Below are 24,826 nucleotides of genomic sequence, written 5' to 3'. Positions count from 1 at the left end.
TATAGCTTCTCTAATCAGCAAAACTATTTTCAGCTGTGCTGACATACTTGCATAAGGGTTTTCAAGGGATATCTAAACATCCATTAGCCTTCTAACACAGTTAACAAACACAATGTACCATTAGAACACTGGAGTGGTGGTTGTTGGAAATGGGCCTCTATACACCTATGTAGATATTACATTAAAAACCAGACGTTTGCAGCTAGAATAGTCATTTACCACATTAACAATGTATAGAGGGGATTTCTGTTTAATTTAATGTTAGCTTCATTGAGAAGAAGAAAAAAAAGTGCTTTTCTTTTCCAAATTAAGGAGATATCTAAGTGACCCTAAACTTTTGAACTGTAGTGTAGGTAAAAAAAAAATACCGGGGCATCTTTTCCCATTAGGTGTTAACCACAAAACTGCACCCTGTAGCCCAAAAAACGCTGGCGGTTATGGACTGTGTTTGTGTTTGTGTGTGTGTGTGTTGTGTTTTTTTGTTTTCCCCTCTAATGGTTAAAAACGCAGGGGAAAAAACGCAAAAACAATTGACATGCTGCAGTTTCGTGGTCAGCACAAAACTGCAGTCATAAAATAAAAAGCAACGTGTGAACAGCAAAACTGAAATCTCAGACTTTGCTGCGGAAGGAATTGCATGCTTGTGCTACAAATTGCACCCAAAAACGCAGCGTGCGCATGGGGTCTTACCATGCATTGTACTGTTCCTCTGTTCTATCTACTAGACATTTCTGATTTGAGGGATCCTTTCTAAAGTTGTTTACCCATAAACGGCATTTATTATCTGGGATAGAATTGTCTGACCGTTGGGGCTCCCACTTATCAAGGTCCCCCGAGTCTCCTGTGTAAATGGAGTGTTGGTGCACATGTGCAAATGCCGCTGCTCTGAATCTTGAGTAGTTTCTTACTTTTTTTTTTTTTGTTCCTACTAGTGATGAGCTCGATTTTGAGTAATGAGCTTAATGAAAGTCAATGGGGAATTCGAGCATTTTTCCAGCAGACCCCCCCCCCCCCCCACCCCCCACCCCCCCATGAGGGCTGGGGGGCTGGAAAATCTTTGAAATGGAGGAAAACTGCACTCAATGTAATGGCAACAGCATGGGGAAGATGCCTGTACGCATCTTGACTTTCATGTCGCTGCTGGTAAATAAATAAATAAACTGTGTGGGATCCCCTCCATTTTTGATAACCAGACAAGGTAAAGCAGACAGCTAGGAGCTGGCATAATCAGGCTGGGAAGGTCCATGGATATTTATACCTCATCCCAGCCTAAAAGTACCTGCCCGCAGCCACCTGAAAATTGGCGCATCACATTAGATGCAGCAATTCTGGGACATTACCTTGGTGTGGTGGCAACCGGGGAAATATATTTTAAGATTGATGGCAGCTGTCCTCAAACCCAGGGGTTAGTAATGGAGATTCGTCTATCAGACGCCTCCATTACTAGGCTAATAAATGTTAAGTTTTTCATTAAAGGTTCCACCACACTATCTCTTGTTCACCATTTAATTATCAAAAATATTCCCACAAATTTCAGTTGTAGTCCGCGATCCTCAAATGCAGCTGCAGTGACTGAATAGCAGTAAATTACTGCTATTCCTAGGAGCGCAGAGCTGGCAGCTCCGAGAAGAGTTGTCACTACCTGGCGTGTGTGAATAGCTGTACTTTACTGTTATTCACAGTCACCAGAGCTGCATTTATGGATCGTGGATTACAACGAAGCTTTGTGGGAACATTTCTTGAATAAAACGGTGAATAAGGGATAGTGTGGGGGAGTATTTAAAAAAAAAAGTGTTTTTTTTTTTTTTTTTTTTTTTTTTGGTTTTTTTTTTTTTCCCATTTTAAACTTACTGGGTTAGTGATGTAGGTGTCTGGTAGATGCCTCTCCATTACTAACCCTTGGCCTTGATGTCAGCTGACACTACACAGCTTGCATCAAACATAAAATATATTACCCCATTACCAGCACACCAGGGCATTCGGAAAGAGCCGGGTAAAGCGCTAGAATTGCCGCATCTAATGTGATGCCCCAATTCTGAGGTGGCTGCGGGCTGCAATTTTAGGCTGAGAAGGACCCAATAACCACGGGCCCTCCCAGCCTGATACGAGCCCCCACCTGTCTGCTTTACCTTAGCTGGTTATGAAAAAATAGGTGGGGACTTCGCCGTTTTTTTCTTAAGTTAAGCCAGGCTAAAAACATCATTAGTGCCACATCAAAGGCACTAATGGGTGCAAGTGTATAATATGCCTACTCTAATCTAGGCTCACTCCTACATGAACTCTCCATGATCTGTTTCTGGAGTGCGGAGAGCATCGTGCCCCTAGGTCTCATATAAGACCTGATGACGCAGCTGCCTAATTGCAGTAATGCCTTTAGCCAACATGCCGTATTATGGCCTCTATAGGTGTACATGACCCCCTGTTGCATTTTCCGTCCCTCGGTGTGAAGGCATGAAAAACCTGCTCCATTTTATACAGAAGCAATTCCTATAAGTTCTCCTGGCCTGGATACTTTGCAGACTTCTCCTGTAGTGATTGGTGTAATCTTGCTGCTTCCGTGCTCCTCTTCTTGCCTATGATCTCGCTCGCAGCACTTGGCCCGTGTGTCTGCACCTGCACTGATTTACACGTGTGAACATGTCGGAGCTGTTGCTGGCGAGATCTGAGCCGTTTGCTTCCAGCTTCTTGGCTTTGAGATTGGAGACTCCAGTCCCTTGCAGGCGTTTACTTTGGAGTCCTGTGCACCCCTGAGTCTTTCTAGTGATGTTTGCTTGCTTTATGTCTGAAAAGATACAAGTAACCCTTGCGGTGCCGTGTTTGTCAGGAGCCTTCAATGTAAACATGCCACTGGGAAAACCCGTAAAATTGGCATGTGGTTTTAATAACCTTGCAGCTATTCCGCCAATTTTTTTTTTTCTTCTCTATAAATAAAGCATATACACTATATTAAAGCGTAATCAAAAATCAGAAAAAATTGGGGAAAATGCCATAAACCAAAAGAAGCATTACTTGCCTCTGTCAATCGTGAGCAGACTTTTACTGGTATGTGTAGCATCCCACCACTCTCCTTCTTAGTCAAATAGCCCTTACACAGCCTGGAGGTGTGTTTGGGTCATTGTCCTGTTGAAAAATAAATGATGGTCCAACTAAAGGCAAACCGGATGGAATAGCACGCCACTGCAAGATGCTGTGGTAGCCATGCTGGTTCTGTATGCCTTCAATTTTGAATAAATCCCTAACAGTGTCACCAGCAAAGCACCCCCACACCATCACACCTCCTCCTCCATGCTTCACGGTGGGAACCAGCCATGTAGAGTCCATCCGTTCACCTTTTCTGCTTCGTACAAAGACACGGTGGTTGGATCCAAAGATCTCAAATTTGGACTCATCAGACCAAAGCACAGATTTCCACTGGTCTAATGTCCATTCCTTGTGTTCTTTAGCCCAAACAAGTCTCTTCTGCTTGTTGCCTGTCCTTAGCAGTGGTTTCCTAGCAGCTATTTTACCATGAAGGCCTGCTGCACAAAGTATCCTCTTAAGGCTGGAAACACATCTATGCGAGTAAAATCGGTCCGACTGGGCTGAAAAAAACTCGGCTGATTTTAGTTCCCGTTAGGTCCGAGTGCAACGCAAGTGAGATGCTTTTTCTGAATAAATTAATGATTTTACTAGCGTGTGTAATGCGTGTGTAATGCGTATTTTTTACTATGTCATCTGCCATTCAGCACTGCTACATGGCCGCTGACAGCAGACACAGACAGTCCTGATTAGCGGTCACCTGTGAAGGACTCACCGGTGACCGCTAATCCCCCGAGTGACTGAAGTGTCCCCCCCCCCCCTCTCTCATACTCACCGATCACCGGCGCGGCACTGCACAGCGTTCACACTGCTGCGGCGGCTTTTACTATTTTGAAAAAGCCGGACGCTCATTAAACAATCTCGTATTCCCTGCTTTCCCCGCCCACAGGCGCCTATGATTGGTTGCAGTGAGACACGCCTCCACGCTGAGTGACAGGTGTCTCACTGCAACCAATCACAGCAGCCGGTGGGCGGGTCTATACTGTGCAGTGAAATAAATAAAATTATAAAAAAAAATGCCGTGCGGTCCCCCCCAATTTTAATACCAGCCAGATAAAGCCATACGGCTGAAGGTTGGTATTCTCAGGATGGGGAGCTCCACGTTATGGGGAGCCCCCCACCCTAACTATCAGTCAGCAGCCGCCCAGAATTGCCGCATACATTAGATGCGACAGTTCTGGGGCTGTACCCGGCTCTTCCCGATTTACCCTGGTGCGTTGGCAAATCGGGGTAATAAGGAGTTAATGGCAGCCCATAGCTGCCACTAAATCCTAGATTAATCATGTCAGGCGTCTATGAGACACCCTCCATGATTAATCTGTAAGTTACAGTAAATAAACACACACACCTGAAAAAATCATTTATTAGAAATAAAAAACACAAATTCCCTCATTACCAATTTAATAAGCCCCAGAAAGCCCTCCATGTCCGGCGTAATCCACGGACCTCCAGCGTCGCTTCCAGCATGAAGGTGACAGGAGCTGCAGCAGACACCGCCGCTCCGGTCACCTCCACGCAGCAACTGAGGTGAGTAGCGCGATCAGCTAAGCTGTCACTGAGGTTACCCGCTGTCACTGGATCCTGCGATGGCCGCGATTAACCTCAGTGACACCTCAGCAGATCGCGCTACTCACCTCAGTTGCTGCGTGGAGGTGACCGGGGAGGTGACCGGAGCGGCGGTGTCTGCTGCAGCTCCTGTCACCTTCATGCTGGAAGTGACGCTGGAGGGCTGTGGATTACGCTGGACATGGAGGGCTTTTTGGGGCTTATTAAATTGGTAATGAGGGAATTTGTTTGTGTTTTTTATTTGTAATGATTTTTTCGGGTGTGTGTGTTTTATTTACTGTAATTTACAGATTAATCATGGAGGGTGTCTCATAGACTCCTGACATGATTAATCTAGGATTTAGTGGCAGCTATGGGCTGCCATTAAGGCCAGAATCACACTTGCTAGTGCCTCGCGTGTTTCTCGCACGAGTCTCTCATGGTAGAACCCGGCTTGGCCGCACACTCCCCTGACAGGAGCGGGTCAGTTGCATGTATCTCTATGCAGCTCAGACGCTCCTGTATGCATAGTGTGCGGCCATGCCGGGTTCTACCATGAGAGACTCGCGCGAGAAACACGCGAGGCACTAGCAAGTGTGATTCTGGCCTAACTCATTACCCCCGATTTGCCAACGCACCAGGGTAAATCGGGAAGAGCCGGGTACAGCCCCAGAACTGTCGCATCTAATGTATGCGGCAATTCTGGGCGGCTGCTGACTGATATTGTTAGGGTGGGGGGCTCCCCATAACGTGGGGCTCCCCATCCTGAGAATACCAGCCTTCAGCCGTATGGCTTTATCTGGCTGGTATTAAAATTGGGGGGGACCGCACGCCATTTTTTTTAATTATTTATTTATTTATTTCACTGCACAGTATAGACCCGCCCACCGGCTGCTGTGATTGGGTGCAGTGAGACACCTGTCACTCAGCGTGGGGGCGTGTCTCACTTCAACCAATCATAGGCGCTGGTGGGCGGGGAAAGCAGGGAATACGAGATTGTTTTAGGAGCGGCCGGCTTTTTCAAAATAGTAAAAGCCGCCGCAGCAGTGTGAACGCCGTGCAGCGCCGCGCCGGAGATCGGGAAACGGTGAGTATGAGAGAGGAGGGGAAAATGACCGACAGACTGTGAGAGAGGGACAGAGATAATGGCCGACCGACAGAGAATAGAGACCGAGAGGGAGAGATCGACTGACAGAGAATAGTGGTTGACAGACATTGGGAGACATCACTCGTTTCCAGTGTTTTAGGAAACATGCGAGAATTGTATTTAGAAAATCGGATGTCACTAGGATGGTGAGTGCCGTCCCGTGACATCAGTTTTTTTTTTTGTTTTTTTTACACGCTCCCATAGACTTGCATTCGAGAGACTCGCAGTAGAAACTCGCAAAAAAGCAGCATGCTGCGATTTTTTTTTTTTTTTATTTTTTTTTTTTTTTCCTCCGATTTGGACTGAGAAAAAAAAATCGCAGATGAGAGCTGAATCATTCACTGACATGTGTCCGATTCCAATGCGATTCCAATTTTCTCGAATTGCTCTACTGCGAGAAACTCGCAAGTGAGAAGCAGCCCTAATAGTTGTTCTAGAGATGTCTGCTGTTAGAACTCTGTGTGGCATTGACCTAGTCTCTAATTTGAGTTGCTGTTAACCTGCGATTTCTGAGGCTGGTGACTCGGATAAACTTATCCTCCACAGCAGAGGTGACTCTTGGTCTTCCTTTCCTGGGGCGATCCTCATGTGAGTCAGTTTCTTTGAAGCGTTTGATGGTTTTTGCCTCTGCACTTGGGGACACAAGTTTTCTCAATTTTTTTTGGACTGACTGACCTTAATTTCTTAAAAGTAATGATGGCCACTCGTTTTTATTTACTTAGCTTCTCTTTTCTGGTCATAATACAAATTCTAACAGTCTATTCAGTAGGACTATCAGCTGTGTATCCACCAGACTTCTGCACAACACAACTGATGGTCCCAACCCCATTTATAAGACAAGAAATCCCACTTATTAAACCTGACAGGGCACACCTGTGAAGTGAAAACCAATTCCGGTGACTACCTCTTGAAGCTCATCAAGAGAATGCTAAGAGTGTGCAAAGCAGTAATCAAAGCAAAAGGTGGCTATTTTGAAGAACCTAGAATATAAGGCATATTTTCAGTTGTTTCACACTTTATTAAGTATTTCATTCCACATGTGTTAATTCATATTTTGGTGCCTTCAATGTGAAACTACAATTTTCAGAGTCCTGAAAATAAAGAAAACTGTGTGTGTGTGTTTTATATTATATTCGCTCTAGCATAATATAAAGACACCACTTCCAAACTCAGAAAAACTGATTGATTTTTTTTTTTTTCTTTTTATATTTTTGAGTAAAAATGTAAATTCTTTTAAACTACTGTCAACGTCTCCAAATTTCCAAACAATAAATTTTGTATTTATTTTCTGAAAATGAGAAATGGTCAAAATAACAAAACAATGCATTGCTTTCAGACCTCAAATAATGCAAAGAAAACAAGTTCATAATCATTTAGAAACAACAATAATGCTTTACCTCAGGAAGAGTTCAGAATTCTATATTTTGAGGAATAACTATGATTTTTAATCCCAGCTTTCATGTGTCTTGGCATGCTTTCCACCAGTCTTTCACACTGCTTTTGGGTGACCTTATGCCACTCCTGGTGCAAAAATATAAGCAGTTCTTTGTTTGGTGGCTTGTGATTATCCATCTTTTTCTTGATTACATTTCAGAGGTTTTCAATGGGATTCGGGTCTGGAGATTGGATTGGCCATGACAGGGTTTTGATGTGGTGGTCCTTCATCTACACATTGACCGAGCTGTGTGGCATGGCGCGTTGTCCTGCTGGAAAAAAACAGTCCTCAGAGATGGGGAGCATTGCCTGAGCAGAAGGAAGCAACTGTTTTTCCAGGATAACCTTGTATATGGCTTGATTCATACGTCCTTCGCAAAGTTTAATTTACCCAATTAGACTGGAGTAAGGTAATCTTCTGAGTCTAATATTCAGCTTTTCCCAACACCTGGTCGTTTAATCGTTAGACTGATACCTGGAGAGGCGTACAAGCCAGTGTCTTGCACCCACTGTGAAATTTGGTGAAGGTTCAGTGATCTGGGGATGCTTCAGCAAGGCTGGAATTGGACAGAAGGCAAAAAAAGCATAAAACAAAAAAGGCTGCAAAAAAAAGTTTGCTGTAGCATTTTTCCTGCCAAGAGATGCTGTTTTTGGTGCAAGAAGATTTGCACCCAAATCTGCAATGTGGGAGCATACCCTACCTGCAGATTTTCTTTGAGATCAAAATGGCTTGTCATCAAACTTTTTTTTTTTATTTTATTTATTTTTTGACCCCCCCCCCCCAAAAAACAAACTCCTTTTGCATTTCTTATTTGTAATTTTTTTTTCTAGATTTTGTAATGTTTTGGGGTGGTCTTTTGTGCAAAATTCTTTAAAATGGCATAATTGGTCCATGATCTTTGTGCATAATCAGAAAAGCTTTATATTTTTGTCTTTTTTAATCTGACTTTTTAGAACAAAAAAAAAAAGTTTCAGGTTCCACTAAAAATTACTCAAAATTTGCTTTAAAAATATGTGGCAACTTCAACATTTTGCACCTTTTATTAAATAAGTTAAAGATTACATAATTTGAAAACTCCAAACTTTGCCCATAATAACGAACATTGAAAGAAAAAAAAAACCAGATTAACAAATATAAAATGGTGTTTTTTTTAAAAGAGAAAATTTTAATAAGATGCAAATAGAAACACACCCAAAAAACTAGAAGGAAAAACCAAAAAGGTGCAAATCCAATAGAGAATCAGGTTATTGCTGCAGTTGTCTGGTCAGAGCCTGTATTTTTCATGCAGGGGGTGGAAAAAGCTTCATGTGAACATGCCCTTTCTGTGAGGTAGGAGTTGTAGCTCTCTATACAAAAAAAACCTCCATCCCTTATGCAACCTATAGAAAATTTTGGATTTATTTGGAAAGGTTTTTCTAGTTTTGACCCTGCCCCATTCACAAGTCCTATCAAAGGTGATGGTGAATACATTGTTTATGGATGGAGATGATTGATGCATTTCCTTTTAGTCGGACTCTTCGTATTCTAAAGAGAGATGTCATAGGCCAAGTTCACATTGGTGCAAACCCTGTGATACCACAATGCTGCCATTGAACCTGGCGGACCCCAGTGTAAGTCCGTGGGGTCATTCTCTGGTCTGATGGTATCAATTGTACTACGAATCTGGAAAGAACTGTGATTTCTGTAATGGGCGGAGGGTATGACCCCCTGTGTCCCCAGCCTTCCTTTGTAGTTTTCCTGTGACTACTGTGTGAACAGTGCCTACTTGCAGTAATCTATTCCAGTGTCTGTATCCCCCCTCCTTTTGTCTCCCCCTTTAACAATGTGAATCTTCCACTTTGAGTAAAATAATTTCCTGGAGCAAAAAGGACTTAAGGCTACATGCACACGCTGCAGTTTTGTTGTCACAAAAAAACTGCACCTTGCCTCAGAGCATGGGTCCCCAACTCCAGTCCTCGAGGGCCGCCAACAGTGCATGTTTTCAGGATTTCCTTAGTATTGCACATGTGATAATTTAATCACCTGCACAGTTGATGATTCCAACCCTCATGTAATGCTAAGGAAATCCTGAAAACATGCACTGTTGGCGGCCCTCGGACTGGAGTTGGGGAACCCTGCCTCAAAGCCTGGAAATGTAAAAAAAAAAAACAAAAACAAAAAACAAAAAAACCCACTTGTAATGACCCCCATGAGTTCAAAGGCACCCAAGTGCTGGGCCCGGGCCGAAATTTCTCAGGGAATTCCGGGTATTGGTCCAGAACAGGCACTCGGGAATTAAAAATATATGAAAAAAAATGAAGCAAGCATGCTCTACTGATCCCGAGTCTCCAGCGCGGCTCTAACTGCTCCCACAGCCGCTCATTCTTCTTCCGGGGCCGCTCAGTAGGCTCATGCATATTCACTGCTTACCTTGTCCATTGGCATCTGTGATTGGTTGCAGTCAGAGCCCCCAGCTTGTGTGACAACCTGTGTGATTCTTCCACTCACAGACCCGGTCTGCGGGACCTGTAGCGTACAGTAAAAAAATGGCATATGGTTTCTCTCCTGACCCCCCCCCCCCCCCCCCCCCCCAATATTATGAAACCCAGCACAGATAAAGCATAGGGCACAGTGAATACATTTTCCAGTTTAAGGCTCCCTCTTGTGGTCAGTGCTGGTGATGCAGTTGACTTGTGGAATGAGAGACACACCTGTGGAGGACTGTCAATCAGGTCTTTCAGATCGGGCCTATATAACTGAGTAGTTTTCTCCGATTACTTGCCGGTGCTCAATGGATCTCCTGTGTGCTAAGAACATTCTGAAACCAGACCTTTTCTCTACCAGAACTCCTCTCAGATAAGTTGGTCTTGTATGTACCTCTGCTTATTGTTTCTACTTTCTTGATGTTTTTTCTGTTTTGATACTAATGCTTGATTTCTATTTTGCCTGTGTGGAGTTCTTGGTGGAATTGGATCATTATCTGCTGGGAGTGTCTGTATACTTAGCTCCATGATAATGCTATGTATTGTGTTTTGTCATGCTTGGAATTAATTTAGTCCCTCATCTATATTTGTGTTTTTGGATCCCAGTAACATTAGAGTACTGATATAGTGGGGGAGGTGTGGGCTCAGGGTCTTTCCATATCAGGCGTGCTGAGATTTATTAGGGTTTTAACGGCTGCAGACAGTGCTCTTTCCTATAAAGATAGTTTGCGCCTCATCTTTGCTGAATCTGTTTTCTGGCTTTGTATTTGTTTTTCCAGATCACCGTAGTCTTTACATGTGGGAGGCTATCTATATCTTTGGTGATTGCTCTGAGGCAGATTAGCTTTTCTCATATTTCTATCTGTAAGAATATTTAATTTTCCGGCTGTGTCGAGACTAGCTGGGAGCTGCCATTAATCACTTATTACCCCGATTGCCCTGGTGCGATGGCAATCAGGAAGAGCCAAGTAAAGTGCTGGGGTTGTCGCATCTAATGGCTGCGACAGTCATCGGTGGCTGCAGGCTGCTATATTTAGGCCGGGGGGCCAATAAGCATGGTCTCCCCAGCCTTAGAAATAATCATCCAGCTGTCTGACTTTATGTAGGCTGGGTATCAAAATTGGAAAGGGGGGGGGGGGGGGGGGGGCGGGGGGTTCACCGCACACGGATCACAGCTGTTTGTGTGAACACTGGCTCTGTATGATGCCAAACCGTTGTCATTGTAGCTTATATAAACCATGGCACTTTTCAGTATCCTAATTACCAGTCGTTGCTTTTTTTTTTTTTGCTTGTAGTTTAAGGCTATGTTCACACACTGCATCTTTTCTTAGGCCGCTTTCACACTACGTTTATTTAACATCCGTCCATAACGTTTTTTTAGCGGAAAAACTGATCCAGTGCAAATGCGTTTTCACTTCAATGCATTTGCAATGGACTCGCGTCCACCTGCGTTCGCATGCGTTTGCGTGCGTTAGACACAGGATCCGTACTTTTGCGTTATTTTAACATGTTTCAAAAACGCTACTTGTAGCGTTTTTTACCTTTGTCAAAATAACGCATCTCACAGGATCCTTCACATTGCGCCGCGAGCTGCAATGCATTTCAATGAGCGCTGGATCCTGCCTAGCAGAATGCGTTGAGTTGCGTTGTAACAGGATCCTGCTTTTGTACTGAGCATGCCCAGAAAGTACTGAGCATGCCCAGAACCAGTCTCGCGTGATCTGTCTCTCTCTCCTCCTCCCTCCCTCACCCTCTCTCTGTCTTTCCCCCTTCCTCTCCTCCCTCTCTCTCCCACCTGAGAGCTGCGGACACTCGTAACCAAGGTAAATATTGGGTAACCACTTAGTTACCCGATGTTTACGTTGGTTACGTGTGCAGGCAGCCCTGCTCCTAGCAGCTGCAGACACTCGTAACCAAGATAAATATCGGGTATCCAAGCCCGATGTTTACCTTGGTTGCGAGCGTCTGCAGCTGTCAGATGCCGGCTCCCAGTCTGGCACGTTTAGTTCCCCTCACTCCCGATCACATGACTCCAATGCCCGCCCCTAAACATCCAGTGACAGGATCCTGCAAAATAACAGATGCGTTAGCATGCGTTTTTTGCTGTAAAAGCAGGATCCGCTTTTGCAGCAAAAAAACGTTCCTGACGCATGTTAAAAAAAGTAGTGTGAAAGCAGCCTAAACCACGAAGATGCAGCATTTTTTGGCCCCCCAAAAAAAAAACCACCCGCTGCAAAAACGCATAAAAAGCATTTATTTATTTATTTTTTTGTGCATTTTTGCCTAACTGTATTTTTTTTTTTTTTTAAAGTCAAATCTATTGACTTGAAGGGCTCAAATGCTGGAAAAAAATGCAAAAAGAAGTGACATGCTGCATCTTCAAAAACACAGCCAAAATGCTGCCAAAAAAATGCTCTGTGTACACAGCAAAATAAAAATCTCATAGACTTTCCTGGGAGAAGGAAATGCATGCATTTAGGTGCATCTTTGTGACCATACTTAGACTTGATGAGCATGCAGAGCTGCAGTGTAAAGTATGGGAGAAAGAATAGCAGCCCAAGCTTCTGATGAGACCAGATGTGGGTTGAGAGGATGCGAGACAGATACACAATGTGTCCAAGTTTAAAGTGAACCTGTGATCAGAAATTTAGCTATAAACCTAAAAGTTTCCCCCCTCTGCAGCTCCTGGGCTGCATTCTAGAAAGCTTCCTATAGTTTTTGTGGGCCCTTTTATTCCAAAATAAATACTTTATAAACTTGTACCTTTTCGTATGCAAATTTCTTAAATCTTCGATGGGGGCGGGCTGCCTGATGTACGTTGCTGTCCTCCTGCCGATTTACGCCGCCCCCGAACGCTGAATTTCAAACCTCAGGACGCCGCCCCTGGGCGACCGTGGTCCCGCGCATGCGCTGTGCAACTGTAGCGGTGCCGTGCACGTGTGACCGCTAGTGACGCTTTGCGCGGGCACGAGATTATGGGCGGCGCTGTGAGTGTCATCAGCAAGTGCCGCCCATAACCTCGTGACCGCACTTTCGCCTATTCCTTCAGCGTTCTGCGCAAGCTCTCGCTGGCCAGATGACCGGACGTCACCTCCTTCCCATCCTGCTCAGCAGCAGGAAATAGATGGGAGGAGCGGACGGAGCAGTCGGTGCCCGCGCAAAGCGTCACCAGCGGTCACACGTGCACGCAGTGCACGGCACCGCTACAGTAGCATAGCGCATGCGCGGGACCACGGGCGCCCAGGGGCGGCGTCCTGAGGTTTGAAATTCAGCGTTCGGGGGAGGATAATCTGCAGGAGGACAGCAACGTACATCAGGCAGCCCGCCCCCGTGGAAGATTTAAGAAATTTGCATACGAAAAGGTACAAGTTTATAAAGTATTTATTTTGCAATAAAAGGGGCCACAAAAACTATAGGAAGCTTCCTAGAATGCAGCCCAGGAGCTGCAGAGGGGGAAACTTTTAGGTTTATAGCTAAATTTCTGATGACAGGTTCCCTTTAAGTCACTGACTATAGCTGAGATACAGTGTAGCAAGGCTAAAAAGCCATGAAGAAAAAAGCCAGCTCAACTCAAAATGGCATGTATTATAAGATGTGCACTGCACTAAAAATTCCAAACTGTATTTTATATTTTGAGATTTTTGGCAAAAAATAGCAATTTCTAGAGCTACCCCACCACGTCACGGCAAATCTTTTATTTTTAGTTAAATGTGCCATACGGCCTCACATATGAAAAAGTAGAACTGTTTATAGCAGCACTCGCCTGGTGCTTTTCAATCCCGCACCCATGACTAAATCCATGGCATCCAAATGCATCTCAAGGTTCTCGCCAACTGGTCCAGGCAGCCATCATCTATCCCACACTTCCCTGAAATGGCTGGATTGTCATTGTAAATAAGCACTTGTACCTTGCCCCCCCCATCACATTGTAGATTGTAAGCTCTCACGAGCAGGGTTGTCTTTCTCTTTTTTTTTTTTTTTTTTTTTTTTTTCCCTCTGAGTATTGTATTTTATATAACCGTTATTTGTTTGTATATGAGCCTCCTGAATTGTAAAGCGCTGCGGAGTATGTTGGCGCAATAAAAATAAAAATTATTATTTAATAATAATATTATTATTATTAATAATAATTATTATTAATAATATTATTATTAACAAAAATATTAATAGCTGTGGGCGGGACAGGGCCAAGCAAATGCTTCAAATGTTTTTATTATATATTGTGATGGGGACAATATCTGAGTTTTGGCTTCACATAATTGCATGGGTAGCTTCCCTGCTGTTGGGAATTCTTCCTACTCTTTAGGGCTCAGTCACATGACCAGTCCGTTTGTCCTGTTCAGTTCCTGTTGTGGTTTTTTCTTTTTTTTTTTTTTGTTTTGTTTGCAGACCTACGGACAGGACCATAATTTCAATGTCTTTTGTGTAGGATTGGATGGTTCACGGCAGCGCTTCCATATGCATCCGTTCCTACAAAAAAACCGTAATAACGGACCGTGACTCAATACAAGTCAATGGGCCCACAAAATCCCCGGAAGCAACACGGAAGCACTTCCATGTGACTTTCATCGGGTGCCCCTGTAGTTTGTGCCCTGCTCCCTGCCAGCCCCGCGGCTGCCCGCAGTGTCGGCAGCTTCTCACACTGCAGTGCGGGCAGCCGCGGGGATGATGAGCGCTGCCGTCAGGAAGTTAGATGAGATCATTACCTGCTATGACTATTTCCGCTTCACTCCTGACGTCAGCGCTCGTCACTGACTTCCATATCCGCCGCGTTCTCAGATGACCTCTCGCGGGCAGTCCGAGACTGTGACTAGCGGTGACGTCACGCGCTCCAGCGATACTTCGCTGTGAACACGACGGACAGTGGAAGTCAGTGACAGCGCTGACGTCAGGACTGGTGGAGATCGTCACAGCAGGTAATGATCTCATCTAACCTCCTGAAGTCAGCGCTTGTTATGCCCTGCGGTGACCTGGTCTGACTTATTGATGTTAGCTCAGGTCACCGCACTACTCTCGCAGCCAATGGGCAACATTCTGATCTTCATTGACTAGGACTGTTAGTATGGTATAGATCATCATGGGGACCCCCTTATTGGATTATGCCAGACCTGGATTTGATTTTTCTTTCCAATAACTTGTTGAAAGAGGGAATGTTTTGGGGTGTCTTTTTTTTTTTTTTTTTTCCTTCAATTTTACTGGCTTAGTGATGTCACGGCATCTAATGCCAGGTGACTTTACACATCTGGTATCAACCCCATATATTGCCCTGTTTGCCACCGCACCAGGGCAACGGGATGAGTTGTGGCAAAGCGCCAGGATTAGCGCATCTAATGGATGCGCCACTTCTGGGGCAGCTGCGGCCTACTATTTTTAGGCTGGGGAGCGTCCAATAATGGTGGACCTCCCTAGTCTGAGAATACCAGACCACAGCAGACCGTAAAAAACGGGACAGTCATGTCAATATAGCCTTAGTCTGTGTTCACATGGAGCCTTTTATTTTCTGCAAGGGAAATACAGAATATATCCATTAAACTGCAATGGAAAATACATGAGGTTTTTGATGCATTTTTTTTTTTTTGTGTGCAGCTATTGCATAAAAATAAAATGGACATTAGAGCAAAGAGCACAAGGAAATGAGCTGAACTCGGCAGAGATCAGGAGACTCGTCCGGTCCTCACAGTCACAGTCCCTACTCGCACTGAGTGGTGGATGTACAAGATGATTATTGCCAAAATGTATTTAGGTGTACCCCTTTTAGTGATGTAAGTGCCATTATACCCTGTACCATGTGTTCGTGTTGCAGGGTGAATGACTACATAATGATGCTATATACACCATAGGTGTCAGCTGTCTAATCTGTAGGTGCAATCACCGTCCTCACGCTCCACTATTTTTAGACTGGAAAAAGCTATATTTAGTAATAGGAGTTATATATAGTATAATCTCTAATGACAATTGCCTTCCTAAGATGAACAGTGTAATTCAGGAGCAGATGGAGAATGTCAAAGAAAGCAGAGTCTGGGTCCATACTCGCACATGGGGACCACGGGACGGGACCGCACATGGGGACCACGGGACGGGACCGCACATGGGGACCACGGGACGGGACCGCACATGGGGACCACGGGACGGGACCGCACATGGGGACCACGGGACGGGACCGCACATGGGGACCACGGGACGGGACCGCACATGGGGACCACGGGACTGGGACAAAGGGACAAACCTCTGCACGGGGAGACCGGGGACCACGGGACTGGACCGCACATGGGGACCACGGGACTGGGACAGAGAGACAAACCACTGCACGGGGGGACCACGGGACGGGACCACACATGGGGACCACTGCACGGGACGGGGACAGAGACTGGGATCACACATGGGGACCTCTGGACGGGACCACACATGGGGATTACCGGGACATGGGGACCACTGCACGGGATAGGACAACAAATGGGGACGGGACTGCACAGGACAAGGAGATGGGACCCCATAGGCAGTTTTTTCTATGTCTGCCATGCTGCATAGGGTTCAGTGTGCATAAATTTCACAGCCCATAATACTGTTCCGGTTAAACAGATAACGTTTGAACAACTCTCCTCTCATGTACTCGCTGCTATAAATGTCTGTGCAGACTTAATCATGAATTTCACCCTTTGCAATGGAGAGGGTGAAATTTCCAGCAAATCTGGATGAAAATCCAAATGTACCGCGTGCAGATTATGCTGCAGAAAAATCCATAGCAAATCTATTATCATATACGATATATCTAACTTATGCCGCAGAATGTAAGATATTGCTCCTGTGTGTGTGTGTGATAGGTTCTATCTGCATGATACTGCTCCATAAAACTATTACATCTGCAAATGATACTGCTATACAGCACCCACATATTGCCATATAGTGCCCCTGCCTTACTCAGCTACATGACGCTTGGTCGTTTGAGTTAAACTCATTCCGCCACCGAATATAATTATCATAAAAAAAAAAAAAAAAAAATGTCTCTAAGGTCATTGGTAAATTCCCCTGGTGGTCAATGATTAATTACGTTGTTCTAGTGGTCACTTGCCTCCTGGAGCTGTGCACTGCAAGATTACACTATGCACATTTGTAATTTAGGGACATAAGTGATTTTACACTGGTTTGGGAGTGGATTCTGCTCTCTTAGGCCTCGTTGACACTGGGGTATAAATCAGATATGTGCTATTCCATGTTTTATTAGGTAGCCCTCGCTAAAATGTTATACAGTGCAGCACTTTTATTCTCCTGCCGATTTAACATTGGAAAAAATTGCCGCATGCTGCGATTGGTAGCGTATGCTGGATGGCGCGCGTGCGTTCAAGTCTATGGGTGTGTCTGCAAAAACATCGGACTGCGCTTAGATGAATGAAACATGTACCGTAGCACTTCTGCAGATTGTGGTGCTCAAGTTGGATCCTCTCCCGTAATCAGCAAAATCCAAACTTGGCATTCAAAATCTGCACGTCTTTATCAGCGGTGGATGCTGCGCCTCTACTGTAGCAATCCGTACTGATGAAGGTCCAAGGCAGACAAAATGTCCATTGTTTAGATTGCAAACTCCTCATTAAATATAATTCTGTTTCACTGAGATTTTTAGTGGCAGGTTTTGATTTAGTTGCACTCAGATGTCATCAGAGTGCAGTCCAATATACGCCGACATAGAAAATGGAGAAGATGGAGAAATTTATCTTTCTCCACACCTGAGCTCCGATTTTTCTCATATGTGAGACTCTGATCTGTGAGTGACACTCGGCTCAAACTCTGATCAGAACTGAATGTCATTACTATAATGAACCTGATTCTCTAGCATGAGAATGTACGTCATTGTGAATCCAGATGCCATATTTACCAAGAGCATGGTTTTTGTAAGCTCAACGGACTGCACACCGATCCAATAATGGCCCCTGAGCACATCAGTGGTTTCTAATTTTTCATTTTTCTAATCCCAGTGTGAACGAAATACTCCTATGCCACTGGAACTTCAAATTAGTAAGATTTGTTTTACGAGCGCTCGGGAAATCAATACAGCACACACACTTTGTGGTGTAATGAAAGTTTCTGCTTTTACATCATGTAATCAATTAATATAGTATCTCAAACAAAGAAATAACTTCTCAGAACTATGCACCGATAAGAGCCGCAGGGTTGTGTATATAAATGTGAAACTTCCCCACCCATCAGTGTTAGCTGAGCCTTATTAAATCAGTTAGTTAAAAGACAAGATGGTTTCTATAAGAAAACAACTGATTGTATTCTCTCACAGCAGCATACATTAATCTGGTCAGTCTTCCAGAACAGACTAGTCCATGTAAATTCAGGCCCCTTCTGCACCTCTCCAATGTGCGAGAACAGAGCAATTATGTCTAAAATTTGCAGACCTAAATACAATTTTTATTTTTAGGCGTATGAACATGGGAGGCAGACTGATTTCCACAACCCCATTTGCTTGTATCTGAAAATTTGGAGAAGAGTCCAGACCATAAACATAAAGCAACTTAGTGTCTCACACCAAGTACAGGCACTCGGTGCATCCTTGCACTTTCCTAGCTCTGTAAAGCCAGAGCTGTCAATCAAAGAAGGGAGGGTGGTGATAGAGGAAAAACCAAGTAAGTTGGGTGGTGCACTTAAAGGGAACCTGTGACCAGATTTGGCCCCTATAAGCTACGGCCACTACCAGTGGGCTCTTATAGACAGCATTCTAACGTGTTGTATATAAGAGCCCAGGCCACTGTGTAGAACGTAAAAATTATTTTATAATATTCAAACGGTCAGTGCGGTGCAGACTGGTCGGATGGGTGTCTCCGTTCTCCAGGTCTGGTGTCTCCTCTTTCGGTCATCTTTGTCCTCCTTCTGAAGCCAGGGTGCATGATGCGTCCACAATAGCTGGCATTGAGGTTCCGCGCATGCACACTACAATACTTTGATCTGCCCTGCTTAGGGCAGATCAAAGTGCGCTTGAGCGGGACCTCAATGCCGGCCTGTGTGCATTACGTAGGACGCGTCATGCACTCTGGCTTCAGAAGGAGGACAAAGATGGCTGAAAGAGGAGGCGTCGGACCCGGAGAATGGAGACACCCATCCGACCAGTCTGCACCGACCGTTTAGGTGAGTATTATAAAGTGATTTTTATACACAGCGGCCTGGGTTCTTATGTACAGCATTCTAACATGCTGTACATAAGAGCCCACTGGTGATGGCCACAGCTTAGTCACCAAATCTGATGACAGGTTCCCTTTAAATGATAGACCTGCCATGTTGCACAGAGTGTTTTTAATTTTATTGAACATTTTTGCCAACAAACAAAATTCCAAGACAGTCAGCTGAATAAAGACCAATGAGGGTGGATACAATCAGATATGACCATAACAAAAAGGTGATGCTAAGACCAAAACAAAACATCTTATCTAGAAAGCAAGGCGTAACCAGACAAATCTTGCTTAATGCACCACAAGACCTATATCTGTCAACAAGAGAAATGTAGAAAGTGGAGGGCGCATAATAGAACGAGGAGGGACATCAAAGGACAAGAAGGTCAAGACATGAAGATAGAGAAGAGAAAGCGAGGGGAACGAGGAGAAAGAGGGGGAGAACAGGAAGGGAAGGAAATATGATGGTGGGAGACCAGAACATTTTGGCTAATTTTCCCTGACCAGAAAGCAAACTTGACACAAAGCGAGGGCAAAAGATGGATTACAGACGCCCAGACCAGGTCGGGGGGGACAGGTGCCTCAACCCCATTAAATAAGGTTCTAAAAGATGGGGAGTCCGAGAATAGAATCCAAGGGCTTCATATTTTTGAGGAATTTCTCAGTGGAGTCGTTTACATCACGGTGAGATCCTCCATCCTGTACATGTAGGCCCTCCTTAAACCATTCTTCCATACTAGGCGTCTGGAGAGATCTCCAGTGCCTGGGAATCTCCGTCCGGGCAGCCAACAGGCAGTATCTCAAGAGACCCATCTTCTGTGCTCTAATGTATCCTGGGAGGATCGAGTGAGGCTACCTGAGGAGATCCTGTCAGAGAATCCCCACTAATGTTGTTGTACGCCAAGAATACCCCATCCCAGAAAGGTCTGATAAGATCGCAACTCCATCAAATATGTAGCAGACTCTTCTTGATTTGAACAATCGTATGTTGGCAGAGTCCTTTTAAGACTTTCAGAGATGGTGGGCGGGGTACGCACCATTGAATAGGGCTGATTTTCGTATAGATCAATCTGCATATCCATAGCAGTAATACAAGTAAGTTCTGCTCTCGATTTCAAGGAAAACCTAAGCGTCTGATTTGCACGGTGTACATACAATGTGAGTATACCAAAATGGTGATTTTGATTATTTTTTTCTTTTCTACTTAGTTTCCTCTTGGTCGAATATGAATAAAGACTTGCCATCTAACATCAAGAGCCTTGGGTTTATTGAGGTCCATGACATTACTGTTGACGGTGATATTCAACCTCTTGGCAATTGGAATCGAAAAGATTCTCAGTCTCATGTTCTTCCAGACTTCAACCATGGCCATTTTGTTTCCTTGGGGGAAAGCAACAGTGTCACCTCGGTGGACTCTGGCATCCCAACCCTCGAGATCGCCAATCCGGAACCCGTGCATTGTAATGTCAGAGCAAACTGTTTGAATGGGGCCGCTGGGGACGAAAGAGTCTTTCAAAGCTCCAAAAATGTAACCAGTAGTGGTACTCCATCTCTGAGGAACTGTGAAAGTGATCACGTCATATGGAAGTCCTCCACTTTTCCCAGGTCTGGCTACGACACGGCCAAGCTTTACAGCCCAACTTCTCTGAACAGAAGTGATGACATCTCTGACTGTAGTGTTTCCAGCCTCAGCACGGACTTCTCCACCACCTTATCTGTGAGCAACGAGGACATTGTGGACTTCTTGGTGACCAGCAACTCAAGTGCAATTGTCAACTTGGAAAATGATGACACACATTTTTCAGATGTTACTTTGAACTCTGCTAAAGACAATGCAGAAGCAACTCTCAAGGGCTGTATGCCGGATGGGGCCGCCGACAATAAAATAAGAATATTGGGACCAATCAGTAACTTCTTCAACAGGTAAAAAATTTTCTTCTTTCTATGACCGCAAAAAACATGCCTGCTGTCTTCCAGCACCGCACTGACCATGTGTTATGAGTGATTACAGCTCAGCTCCACTCACATATGTTTTCTGAAACTGAGCTGCAAATTGGACACAACCCATGGACAAGAGCATAATGTTTTTGGAATAAAGGGGACATGGTTTTTTAATTCTGGGCAACTTTTTTAATCTTTATTTGATGTTTGGACCACCTACCGCATCCTTATGGCGTACATGGAGATGGTAGAGAGGCCTTCTAATCTGGATGCCCATTTATTATCCTGAGGAAAGACATTTATTTTTAAGGAGTTATTCGGCACCCACCGGAGTCGCTCACTTTCATATCCAATGACCACCCACATCTGCGGAGATGTGTGCACGATGGGCAGGTGTCATGCATGTGTCCAATGGTGTGCACGATGGGCAGGTGTCGTGCATGTGTCCAGAGGTGTGCACGATGGGCAGGTGTCGTGCATGTGTCCAGAGGTGTGCACGATGGGCAGGTGTCGTGCATGTGTCCAGAGGTGTGCACGATGGGCAGGTGTCGTGCATGTGTCCAGAGGTGTGCACGATGGGCAGGTGTCGTGCATGTGTCCAGAGGTGTGCACGATGGGCAGGTGTCGTGCATGTGTCCAGAGGTGTGCACGATGGGCAGGTGTCGTGCATGTGTCCAGAGGTGTGCACGATGGGCAGGTGTCGTGCATGTGTCCAGAGGTGTGTGCGATGGGCAGGTGTCGTGCATGTGTCCAGAGGTGTGCGATGGGCAGGTGTCGTGCATGTGTCCAGAGGTGTGCACGATGGGCAGGTTTCGTGCATGTGTGCAATTCTAATGAACAGTATGTGTTTTGATACCGGCCATATGTGCACACGTTGCAGCAGATTTGTGGAGTTGAAACTTCATATGCACCGTTCACTTATGATGCGCAAATAAGTGACTTTGTAGGGTGCCGGTTAAACCCTTTAAGTAGTTAAACACTAACACCCCCATCCAAAAGTGGACGTATGTTCATTAGTTGGATGCTTATTGATTTCCCTGGACTTCATGTAAGGCCTCTTTCACACGTCCGTGTTTCTGGTGCCTGTGACGTCCGTTGGCACACTTAGACCCATTACATTCAATGATTTTGCACATAAGCCTGTGTTTTCTCTCGAACAGTGTCTACATGGAGCACACAGCGACATGTCCATTTTTCTCCGACAGCACGGGTGCCACATGGGCTGCACACTGATGTCATCTGTGTGACACGTACTGGAGAAAAACAGGTTACCTAAAAATAAAGACATTTTATACTTGCCTGTCTCCAGCGCTGTTATTGCCTCTGCTGTTGCTTCCGGGTCCCGCTCATTATGCTCATGCATATTCACTGCACTGGCCATGGACCCGAAAGTAACAGCAGCGTTGGAGACAGGTAAGTTTACCGGCTCATGCTGTCTATGTGCTATCCAGATGTCACACATAAAACACAGATATATACTATACCACAGACTGTGAAACGCATGTGAGTTACTTGGATGTGTGAAAAAGGCGTACTGCAGAGCGTCACACCTTGTGATAACCGATGGCTTTTGGGGCCCTGGTGGCCGGATCTCCTCTTATGATCAGCTATGAGGGGTGGGTAGGTGGCACTTGTGTCTGCTTTTCTATTTCTTCTATTTTTATCTTGGTTCACCACTACAGGAGTCAGCGTTGATTTAGTAAAATTGCACTTCTGAGCCTGGAATGTCCTTGGGACACATTGCTTTGATTAGTTGGCGCAGTACCCAGTTCCGGATCCCATGTGAGCCCCTTTAAGGATCGTAAAATGTGTTGTGTGTAGAGTATACACACCGTTATTTGGCAGCTTTGAGATATTCTGCCTTCTTGTTTGATTCAGTGTTACTAAAATGTATTTTTAATATATTTTATATTGGCCCTGGTGTGTATGGGAAATAGGGAAATTTCATATTGAGCCCTGCTGGGGACGGAGACTGCAGAGCGCTCTTTATGTGCTGCTCTTGAATGAGTGGTATATACTGTGTGAGATGTAATAAGTGTGCGCGTCATGCGGACACCATTGAGTTTGAGGCAAGTATGTGGGGAGTATAGATTGCTGGAGTGCGGCGACGGAGGATTTAAAGGTAATGCGGCAGCGCTTCTTGTCAGATAGCCACAGCGACTGTCGGGGCTCAGGTACTGGGCGCTGCCTTCATAAGGTTGAGCACACTCGGAGGTACTAGTTTAAAAACACCAGTATCTCCTTTTGACTCCCTTTTGTATACTTGGTTTACTCTACTAAAAAAAAAAAAAGTATTTTAAAGTTTGGGGGTTTTTGGGCTTTTTTTTTTTTTATTTATTTTTTTTGCTTTTGGGTTTTTCTTTGTGTTTTTGTTATGTTGGCTTGTAGATCTATGGAACATTTGCTAAGGTCTCTTATAGCGGAGTTCTGTATCTCCTTACAATGATGCCCACGTCTACTATTGATTGAGTCCTGATTTAGGTTGTCTGTTTTCACCTTTGTTGGATCTGGGTGGTTTATTTTTCTCAAAGGCGGATATAGAGGGGAGAGGGGGGGGGGGGGGGGAGAGATGAGGCATGTCAAATGTCAACATGCCTCATCATTTTTGTCTGGGGAGATGAGCTGCAGTCCCGTCTACCCCACTGTGTCCTTTCATATTTCCAGTATGCTTGGTCCTAAAGGCACTGTGTTTGCCCAATAATCCATGCTGATCCCCGGCTACTGAGGGAGCTGGCAGTGGTTTGCTGCACACGATCAGCATTTCTGGAGGAACGGGAGGAGGAACGGGAGGAGGAACGGGAGGAGGAACGGGAGGAGGAACGGGAGGAGGAACGGGAGGAGGAACGGGAGGAGGAACGGGAGGAGGAACGGGAGGAGGAACGGGAGGAGGAACGGGAATTTGGTCTATATAGGGGAAATCCTATTTGATTTATTTTTGTTTTATATGCATTGATTGCAAAACCTGCATTCGGTTTTCCATGCAGAAGTTGGAGAGAGCTGTGTGTTGCTGATTTACATGGCTGCAACTTTTGTATTCATTCAGGAGGGAAAGGAGTGACGTGCAGAAAAAATGACTAGGACGACCCTCCTTTTTTAGCCACTGGGAAGATGCTATCGCTGCATCATGGTCACTGGGCCAGTGGGGTTAAACTGCAGCTGTACACAGGTGTCATCTGTACTGCACAGCTGTCATCTGCTGTCTATATCTCATGCAGGTTAGGGGTTAGCAGCCAGTCTACATAATTTGTACATTTCCCGACATGGACAGATTACTTTTTATCAAGGATTCTGCTGTATCCAATGATTATCTGGATTAAACGAATCTAATCTAGTGAGCGTAATATCAGACCTACCCCTAATCCATCCCGGCCCCTGACCATCCTGCCTGCCGTGTGTTCGCCGGAGTTTTTTATCATCGGAGACCCCATTATACCTTTCCACTCGGTCTTCAAATGTTTCTGTTGCTGCCGTCGTCTTGCACCTGGTTCTTTTTTTGCCCTGAACAAACCTATAAATTATAAATACCGCAAAACCTGATCTGTCACATTACTCTTGGTGCTCGGCGGTGGGCATTGTAGTCCGATGGTCAAGTCTATAAACTATTCATTAGTTGAGCTGCTATCTTGTTACTGGACTTTTCCCAAGGGGCCTCATAAGAGACTGTGACTGGGGAGGCCGAACCGACCGGCCAAACCGAATTCTGCTCAATAATGAGTGGTAAAAAGTAATGTAAAATAGCTCAGTCTGGTGACTATTGGGGTATATGTGCACCCTGCGATCTTTGGTTTGACAACAAAACTGCACTCTCTGGCAGAGTTGACAACTGTAAACACTGCGTTTGACAAAAAAAAGCAGTAAAAATGCATGTTTTTGCCGCGTTTTTATTAATGTATTTTTAAAGGAGGGGAAAAAAATGATAGAATATTTGATAGCTAGAATAGATAGAAACGAAAGCGAGAACATATAGCATAGAAAGAAATAACAAAAGAAATTAATTTATTTGAAGAAGAAAAAAAGACTTGGCGGTCCCCCCCCCTTCCTCATTTTTCTG

The 24,826-nt window shown here is 44.9% G+C and overlaps 1 protein-coding gene across 1 annotated transcript in view; it reads left to right on the top strand.

The window, feature by feature from the left end:
* TBC1D14 (TBC1 domain family member 14) overlaps positions 1-23,703 on the top strand; it is a 33,098-nt gene extending 9,395 nt beyond the window's left edge. The window contains exons 3-4 of the mRNA XM_075332620.1: positions 20,043-20,757; positions 23,457-23,703. Coding sequence (XP_075188735.1) covers positions 20,043-20,757; positions 23,457-23,703 — 962 coding nt within the window. The remainder of the gene's footprint in view (positions 1-20,042; positions 20,758-23,456) is intronic.
* Positions 23,704-24,826: the final 1,123 nt, after the last annotated feature.

The sequence above is a fragment of the Anomaloglossus baeobatrachus genome, chromosome 1 (genome assembly GCF_048569485.1).
Source record: "Anomaloglossus baeobatrachus isolate aAnoBae1 chromosome 1, aAnoBae1.hap1, whole genome shotgun sequence".
Classification (NCBI taxonomy): domain Eukaryota; kingdom Metazoa; phylum Chordata; class Amphibia; order Anura; family Aromobatidae; genus Anomaloglossus; species Anomaloglossus baeobatrachus.
Note: the sequence above shows the minus strand (reverse complement) of the source record. Positions and strands in the feature narration are given on the sequence as shown.